This window comes from Scyliorhinus torazame, chromosome 12 (assembly GCF_047496885.1).
Source record: "Scyliorhinus torazame isolate Kashiwa2021f chromosome 12, sScyTor2.1, whole genome shotgun sequence".
In the NCBI taxonomy this organism is placed as follows: domain Eukaryota; kingdom Metazoa; phylum Chordata; class Chondrichthyes; order Carcharhiniformes; family Scyliorhinidae; genus Scyliorhinus; species Scyliorhinus torazame.
Genome location: NC_092718.1, coordinates 168,801,750 through 168,811,190, shown reverse-complemented (window position 1 = coordinate 168,811,190; position 9,441 = coordinate 168,801,750). Strand labels below are relative to the sequence as shown.

General features: G+C 55.9%; 1 protein-coding gene across 1 annotated transcript in view; it reads left to right on the top strand.

The window, feature by feature from the left end:
* The first annotated feature begins 418 nt into the window (after positions 1–418).
* Positions 419–9,441, top strand: part of LOC140386727 (vacuolar protein sorting-associated protein 37D-like) — a 69,057-nt gene continuing 60,034 nt past the window's right edge. The window contains exon 1 of the mRNA XM_072469344.1: positions 419–680. Within this exon, the coding sequence (XP_072325445.1) occupies positions 582–680 (99 nt within the window). The 5' untranslated portion in view covers positions 419–581. The remainder of the gene's footprint in view (positions 681–9,441) is intronic.

The window sequence follows — 9,441 nt, the reverse complement described above, 5'->3', positions numbered from 1 at the left end:
AGGCTCACTCTCCAGAGGACCAGCGCTGGCTTTAGTTACTGGTTTCCTATTTAAACACTTGTAGCAACTTTTCCTACTTGTATTTTTTATATTATCAGCTAGCTTTTTTTCATATTTCCTCTTTGTTCATTTTTTTGGGGTCATCCTTTGTTGGCTGTTAATATCTGACCCCATTTTCTGACCCGCTGCTAATCTGTTGCAGACCTGTACTGTGTTTCTTTCAATTTGATACTATCCTGAGTCTGCTCGTTTGCCGGGCCCGTGTTCGAGGCACAATGTAAGTTGAAGTTTCCATTGTTGTTGACTGTCCAGCATGTCCCCCTGTGAGTGTGTCTCACACTCTAACCTGTTCTTTATTGATCAAATGTACCTCTCTCTCTCTCTCTCACTTTGCAGCTCCGCCTGGCGGCTGTTGGGTCCACACAGATCCGCCCTGCTTGCAACACAGACACACACTCCACCCCGGCTCCGGCTATCGGATGCTGTGCCTTTTGGCAATGATGGTGGGGCTCCGCGATTGACATCACCTCGTCCACTATTGCCCCGGGGGAGGCTGATCGGAGGCGGCAGCAGCAAGCAGCATGTCCCGGGACCGCTTCGGCATCCTCAGCACCCGGCAGCTGAGGGATGTGTTGGAAGACGAGGAGAAGCTGGGCAGAATGGTGCAGCTGAGCCCGCAGGTAAGAGAGAGGAGGGGAGGAAGGAGGGGAGAGAACCGACACCAGGCCCATTGTAATAAATCGCAATCGAAACCCCTGCAGACAGCATGGACCCCGGGAGCTGAGATACTCCTGAATTTCACACTGAGTCCCTCCCCTGGGCACAGGGGTAGTGTGAAATTAACAAGCACGAAATTGACAAAGCTTCTCCCTGATTACAAACACGGAATTTCTGTTATGTGTCGGGGGGTTGCTGATGGGACCTTTATTGAAGCCAGGACGGTGCAGAGTGGGTGGGAGGTCGATGAGATGAGCTGTTTGGAACAATAGAAGAGGGATAGCTCCTGTTGTTACTGTGCCGGCAGCGACCATCAATCATTCAATCCGCTGAAGATGAAAGGGAACAGCAGTGTGTGCCGGCTGGGATCTGTACGCTGAACACATCGATTCCTTGTTCACACCCCTCCATTGTACTGCCCCCCCCCCCGCCCCCCTCACAGGGGTCCCAGTCAGATTCTGCTCCCTCACAGGGGTCCCAGTCAGATTCTGCTCCCTCACAGGGGTCCCAGTCAGAACCTGCTCCCTCACAGGGGTCCCAGTCAGATTCTGCTCCCTCACAGGGGTCCCAGTCAGATTCTGCTCCCTCACAGGGGTCCCAGTCAGATTCTGCTCCCTCACAGGGGTCCCAGTCAGAACCTGCTCCCTCACAGGGGTCCCAGTCAGATTCTGCTCCCTCACAGGGGTCCCAGTCAGATTCTGCTCCCTCACAGGGGTCCCAGTCAGAACCTGCTCCCTCACAGGGGTCCCAGTCAGAACCTCTTCCCTCACAGGGGTCCCAGTCAGATTCTGCTCCCTCACAGGGGTCCCAGTCAGATTCTGCTCCCTCACAGGGGTCCCAGTCAGATTCTGCTCCCTCACAGGGGTCCCAGTCAGAACCTGCTCCCTCACAGGGGTCCCAGTCAGAACCTGCTCCCTCACAGGGGTCCCAGTCAGAACCTGCTCCCTCACAGGGGTCCCAGTCAGAACCTGCTCCACATCTCCAACCCCGACAAACAGGATATCAGGTTTGTGCAGACAACAGGGTGAGCCTCCCCATGCTTAAGCGTTCAGATCAGTGCTTACAATTAACAGGCGCATTTGACTGCATGCTTATTAACTTCATGAGTCACAATAGAGGGCAACATAGTTATTCAGTTATCAATAAACCACATTTTAAAGAGCTCTCCTGTAAGCACTCCTTATCACCCTTTCCCACTTGGAATTCCCATGTTCACATTTATAATAGAACTGCCTATGTAAACTGGTCACACTGTAATTTCAGTTTCCTGTCAGTCGAGGCGCTGCAGAGTCATGAAGCATACCAAGGTTACATAGGTAGTTCCCATTATAAATGCGGTCTTTTAGGGCGGCACGATGGCGCAGTGGTTAGCACTGCTACCTGCGATGCCGAGGACCAGGTTCGATCCCGGTCCCCGGTCACTGTCGGTGTGCAGTTTGCACATTCTCCCCGTGTCTGCGTGGGTTTCACTCCCACAACCCAAAGATGTGCAGGGCGGGTGAATTGGCCATGCTAAATTGCCCCTTAATTGGAAAAAATAATTGTTTACTGTAAAAAAAAATTTAAAGAAATAATCCGGTCTTTGGATTTTAGAATAGATTTTTTTTTAAAGGACATAATTTATTATTTAAAAATGGGCCTGATTTACGTTAGGGTGCCCTGGATGCCAATGTTTTGGAAGCAGTTCAGAGAAGGTTTAGCAGACTAAACCTGGAATGGGTGGGTTGTCTTATGAGAAAAGGTTAGACAGGCTGGGCCTGTAGCCACTGGAGTTTCAAAGAGTAAGAGGTGACTTGATATAAACATATAAGATCCTGAGGGGTTTGACAGGGTGGGTGTGGAGAGGATGTTTCCTCTTGCGGGAGGATTTACACTGTCAGTGCAAGACTGATCAACACCTGCAGCCAGTTCGAACTGGCCTTGGGTGCCAAGGTAAATCTTGGCAAGAGCGAAGCCATGTTCTTTGGCAACTGGGCCGACTGATCCTGTGTCCACTTCACTGTCTGATCAGACTGTCTGAAGGTGCTGGGGATTTGGTTTGGAGGGTCCAGGGCATGCATTAGAAACTAGAAGAAGTGTAGGTACAATGTGTTGCTGTGCGTGGTGCAGGCCTGGCCCATTCTTCACACCTGCACTGTGGCGATTACCCCGAGCCATTTTCCACTTCATCTGGTAGTCACAAATTGACCATGTTCGAAGGGACGCGAGGTACAAACCTCTAGATAAAGGGGGGGAAGCGTGCCCAACATTGCCCTAATCTTGATGGCCACCTTTGCGTGGCTGCATCAGGCTGTGTGTAGATCCCTGGCACACAAACACCAAGTGGCACTCCATGCTGAGGTTCTACCTGTCCCGGTGTTGTGAAGGATGGGTCTGGCCAAGGTGCCGAGGAACACTCCAAGTAGTTGGCCGTGCCATACCACTTGTCCCTTGTGGGAAAATTTACACAGAGGTGCACCTTCAACCACAAGTCCATCAGGCAGTGGTCTGCACATAACATCCTAGAGGCACCATGGGAAAAGGAGATGGTTGATCCTGTCAGATGATTCCCTGAGCAGACTGTCAAGATCATTTGTCAAACTGCCTTGTCGCCAGAAGCACCAAAATGTAGATTGGCTGGTGGTGAGAAAGGCCGTCCAGGTCAGAGCCTTCCTATTCGCCCAGATTCTCAGCCGATCTGCATGTTGCCCTCGAGGTGACTGTGGTGGGGAAGAGGCGGTTGTCCGCCTCCTTGTGCAATGAGCCTTTTCAAAGAAGGTCGAGAGAGAGATGAGATGGTATTTGTTGAAGTTCATCCCGAGCAGCTCCATTTGCTGTCTGGGCTGTTCCCAGCTGCATGATGCAGGATCCTGTCCTCTATGGGCTGTTCCAGCTCTGAGACACAGGACTCTGTACTGTCTGGGCTGTTCCCATATCCATGGCACAAGGGGAAAGACCACTGTGTAAGGTCTTAACAGCAAATGTACACCGAGGGGCGGGTAACAGTGTAAACCCCCCTCGGTCTGGGTCATTAACACTCCAATGTATAAGAGAAACATGACAATGTAAATGTTTAAGAAGGAATTGTAACGTAAAGAGCGATATCTGTGTAATGTTATCAAAATTGAATGGAAGAAAGTCAAGGAAATGTGTAACTGTGATGGAAATGTACAGTCAAGACAATTCAAAATGTTCTGTACTGTTTAGTATAGATTTTATGAATAAAGTATATTTTTTGAAGAAAAAAAAAATTCTGTGCTGTATGGGCTGTTCCCAGGGGCGCAGGACTCTGTGCTCCATGGGCTAATCCCAGCTCCGTGACGCAGGACTCTGTGCTCTATGGGTTGTTCCGAGGGACGCAGGACTGTGTGCTCCAAGAGCTAATCCCAGCTTCGTGACGCAGGACTCGATGCTGTATGGGTTCTTCCCGGGGACGCAGGACTGTGTGCTCCATGGGCTACTCCCAGCTCTGTGATGCAGGACTCTGTGCTCTATGGGTTGTTCCCAGGGACGCAGGACTGTGTGCTCCACGGGCTAATCCCAGCTCTGTGACGCAGTACCCTGTGCTGTATGAGTTGTTCCCGGGGACGCAGGACTGTGTGCTCCACGGGCTAATCCCAGCTTCCTGACGCAGGACTCTGCTCTACGGGTTGTTCCCGGGGACGCAGGACTATGTGCCCCATGGGCTAATCCCCGCTCCGTGACACAGGACTCTGTGCTGTATGAGTTGTTCCCGGGGACGCAGGACTGTGTGCTCCACGGGCTAATCCCAGCTTCCTGACGCAGGACTCTGCTCTACGGGTTGTTCCCGGGGACGCAGGACTATGTGCCCCATGGGCTAATCCCCGCTCCGTGACGCAGGACTCTGTGCTGTATGGGTTGTTCCCGGGGACGCAGGACTGTGTGCTCTATGGGCTAATCCCAGATCTGTGACGCAGGACTCGATGCTGTATGGGTTGTTCCTGGGGACGCAGGACTGTGTGCTCCATGGGCTAATCCCAGCTCTGTGACGCAGGACTCTGTGCTCTATGGGTTGTTCCCAGGGACGCAGGACTGTGTGCTCCATGGGCTAAACCCAGCTCTGTGACGCAGGACTCTGTGCTCTATGGGTTGTTCCCGGGGACGCAGGACTGTGTGCTCCACGGGCTAATCCCAGTTTCCTGACGCAGGACTCTGTGCTCTATGGGTTGTTCCCGGGGACGCAGGACTGTGTGCCCCATGGGCTAATCCCAGCTCCGTGACGCAGGACTCTGTGCTCTATGGGTTGTTCCCGGGGACGCAGGACTGTGTGCCCCATGGGCTAATCCCAGCTCCGTGACGCAGGACTCTGTGCTGTATGGGTTGTTCCCGGGGACGCAGGACTGTGTGCTCCATGGGCTAATCCCAGCTCTGTGACGCAGGACTCTGTGCTCTATGGGTTCTTCCCGGGGACGCAGGACTGTGTGCTCCACGGGCTAATGCCAACTCTGTGACGCAGGACTCTGTGCTCTATGGGTTGTTCCCGGGGACGCAGGACTGTGTGCGCCATGGGCTAATTCCAGCTTCGTGACGCAGGACTCGATGCTGTATGGGTTCTTCCCGGGGACGCAGGACTGTGTGCTCCATGGGCTACTCCCAGCTCTGTGATGCAGGACTCGGTGCTGTATGGGTTGTTCCCAGGGACGCAGGACTGTGTGCTCCACGGGCTAATCCCAGCTCTGTGACGCAGTACTCTGTGCTGTATGGGTTGTTCCCGGGGACGCAGGACTGTGTGCTCCACAGGCTAATCCCAGCTTCCTGACGCAGGACTCTGCTCTATGGGTTGTTCCCGGGGACGCAGGACTATGTGCCCCATGGGCTAATCCCCGCTCCGTGACGCAGGACTCTGTGCTGTATGGGTTGTTCCCGGGGTGGCAGGACTGTGTGCTCTATGGGCTAATCCCAGCTCTGTGACGCAGAACTCGATGCTGTATGGGTTGTTCCTGGGGACGCAGGACTGTGTGCTCCATGGGCTAATCCCAGCTCTGTGACGCAGGACTCTGTGCTCTATGGGTTGTTCCCGGGGACGCAGGACTGTGTGCTCCATGGGCTAATCCCAGCTCTGTGACGCAGAACTCTGTGCTCTATGGGTTGTTCCCGGGGATGCAGGACTGTGTGCTCCACGGCCTAATCCCAGCTTCCTGACGCAGGACTCTGTGCTCTATGGGTTGTTCCCGGGGACGCAGGACTGTGTGCCCCATGGGCTAATCCCAGCTCCGTGATGCAGGACTCTGTGCTGTATGGGTTGTTCCCGGGGACGCAGGACTGTGTGCTCCATGGGCTAATCCCAGCTCTGTGACGCAGGACTCTGTGCTCTATGGGTTCTTCCCGGGTACGCAGGACTGTGTGCTCCACGAGCTAATCCCAGCTCCGTGACGCAGGACTGTGTGCTCCATGGGCTAATCCCAGCTTCCTGACGCAGGACTCTGCTCTACGGGTTGTTCCCGGGGACGCAGGACTATGTGCCCCATGGGCTAATCCCCACTCCGTGACGCAGGACACTGTGCTGTATGGGTTGTTCCCGGGGACGCAGGACTGTGTGCTCTATGGGCTAATCCCAGCTCTGTGACGCAGGACTCTGTGCTCTATGGGTTGTTCCCGGGGATGCAGGACTGTGTGCCCCATGGGCTAATCCCAGCTCCGTGACGCAGGACTCTGTGCTGTATGGATTGTTCCCGGGGACGCAGGACTGTGTGCTCCACGAGCAAATCCCAGCTCTGTGACGCAGGACTGTGTGCTCCATGGGCTAATCCCAGCTCCGTGACGCAGGACTCCGTGCTATATGGGTTGTTCCCGGGGACGCAGGACTATGTGCTCCACGGGCTAATGCCAACTCTGTGATGCAGGACTCTGTGCTCTATGGGTTGTTCCCGGGGACGCAGGACTGTGTGCTCCATGGGCTAATCCCAGCTCTGTGACGCAGGACTCTGTGCTCTATGGGTTGTTCCCAGGGACGCAGGACTGTGTGCTCCATGGGCTAATCCCAGCTCTGTGACGCAGGACTCTGTGCTCTATGGCTTGTTCCCGGGGACGCAGGACTGTGTGCTCCATGGGCTAATTCCAGCTCTGTGATGCAGGACTCGGTGCTGTATGGGTTGTTCCCAGGGACGCAGGACTGTGTGCCCCATGGGCTAATCCCAGCTCCGTGACGCAGGACTCTGTGCTGTATGGGTTGTTCCCGGGGACGCAGGACTGTGTGCTCTATGGGCTAATCCCAGCTTCCTGACGCAGGACTCAATGCTGTATGGGTTGTTCCTGGGGACGCAGGACTGTGTGCTCCATGGGCTAATCCCAGCTCTGTGACGCAGGACTCTGTGCTCTATGGGTTGTTCCCAGGGACGCAGGACTGTGTGCCCCATGGGCTATTCCCAGCTCCGTGACGCAGGACTCTGTGCTCTATGGGTTGTTCCCGGGGACGCTGGACTGTGTGCCCCATGGGCTAATCCCAGCTCCGTGACGCAGGACTCTGTGCTGTATGGGTTGTTCCCGGGGACGCAGGACTGTGTGCTCCATGGGCTAATCCCAGCTCTGTGACGCAGGACTCTGTGCTCTATGGGTTCTTCCCGGGGACGCAGGACTGTGTGCTCCACGAGCTAATCCCAGCTCCGTGACGCAGGACTGTGTGCTCCATGGGCTAATCCCAGCTCCGTGACGCAGGACTCTGTGCTGTATGGGTTGTTCCCGGGGACGCAGGACTGTGTGCTCCACGGGCTAATCCCAGCTCTGTGATGCAGGATTCTGTGCTCTATGGGTTGTTCCCGGGGACGCTGGACTGTGTGCTCCATGGGCTAATCCCAGCTCTGTGACGCAGGACTCTGTGCTCTATGGGTTGTTCCCGGGGACGCTGGACTGTGTGCTCCATGGGCTAATCCCAGCTCCGTGACGCAGGACTCTGTGCTGTATGGGTTGTTCCCGGGGACGCAGGACTGTGTGCTCCATGGGCTAATCCCAGCTCCGTGATGCAGGACTCTGTGCTGTATGGGTTGTTCCCGGGGACGCAGGACTGTGTGCTCCATGGGCTAATCCCAGCTCCGTGATGCAGGACTCTGTGCTCTATGGGTTGTTCCCGGGGACGCAGGACTGTGTGCTCCATGGACTAATCCCAGCTCTGTGACGCAGGACTCTGTGCTCTATGGGTTGTTCCCGGGGACGCAGGACTGTGTGCTCCATGGGCTAATTCCAGCTCTGTGACGCAGGACTCTGTGCTGTATGGGTTGTTCCCGGGAACGCAGGACTGTGTGCTCCACGGGCTAATCCCAACTCTGTGATGCAGGACTCTGTGCTCTATGTGTTGCTCCCGGGGACGCAGGACTGTGTGCTCCACGGGCTAATCCCAGCTCCGTGATGCAGGACTCTATGCTCTATGGGTTGTTCCCGGGGACGCAGGACTGTGTGCTCCATGGGCTAATCCCAGCTCCGTGACGCAGGACTCTGTGCTCTATGGGTTGTTGCCGGGGACGCAGGACTGTGTGCCTCATGGGCTAATCACAGCTCCGTGACGCAGGACTCTGTGCTGTATGGGTTGTTCCCGGGGACGCAGGACTGTGTGCTCCATGGGATAATCCCAGCTCTGTGACGCAGGACTCTGTGCTGTATGGGTTGTTCCCGGGGACGCAGGACTGTGTGCTCCATGGGCTAATTCCAGCTCTGTGACGCAGGACTCTGTGCTCTATGGGTTCTTCCCGGGGACGCAGGACTGTGTGCCCCATGGGCTGATCCCAGCTCTGTGACGCAGGACTCTGTGCTCTATGGGTTGTTCCCAGGGACGCAGGACTGTGTGCCCCATGGGCTAATCCCAGCACCGTGACGCAGGACTCTGTGCTCTATGGGTTGTTCCCGGGGACGCAGGACTCTGTGCCCCATGGGCTAATCCCAGCTCCGTGACGCAGGACTCTGTGCTCTATGGGTTGTTCCCGGGGACGCAGGACTGTATGCTCCATGGGCTGATCCCAGCTCCGTGACGCAGGACTCTGTGCTGTATGGGTTGTTCCCGGGGACGCAGGACTGTGTGCTCCATGGGCTAATCCCAGCTCTGTGACGCAGGACTCTGTGCTCTATGGGTTGTTCCCGGGGACGCAGGACTGTGTGCTCCATGGGCTAATTCCAGCTCTGTGACGCAGGACTCTGTGCTCTATGTGTTGCTCCCGGGGACGCAGGACTGTGTGCTCCACGGGCTAATCCCAGCTCCGTGATGCAGGACTCTATGCTCTATGGGTTGTTCCCGGGGACGCAGGACTGTGTGCTCCATGGGCTAATCCCAGCTCCGTGACGCAGGACTCTGTGCTCTATGGGTTGTTCCCGGGGACGCAGGACTGTGTGCCTCATGGGCTAATCCCAGCTCCGTGACGCAGGACTCTGTGCTGTATGGGTTGTTCCCGGGGACGCAGGACTGTGTGCTCCATGGGATAATCCCAGCTCTGTGACGCAGGACTCTGTGCTGTATGGGTTGTTCCCGGGGACGCAGGACTGTGTGCTCCATGGGCTAATTCCAGCTCTGTGACGCAGGACTCTGTGCTCTATGGGTTCTTCCCGGGGACGCAGGACTGTGTGCCCCATGGGCTAATCCCAGCTCTGTGACGCAGGACTCTGTGCTCTATGGGTTGTTCCCAGGGACGCAGGACTGTGTGCCCCATGGGCTAATCCCAGCACCGTGACGCAGGACTCTGTGCTCTATGGGTTGTTCCCGGGGACGCAGGACTCTGTGCCCCATGGGCTAATCCCAGCTCC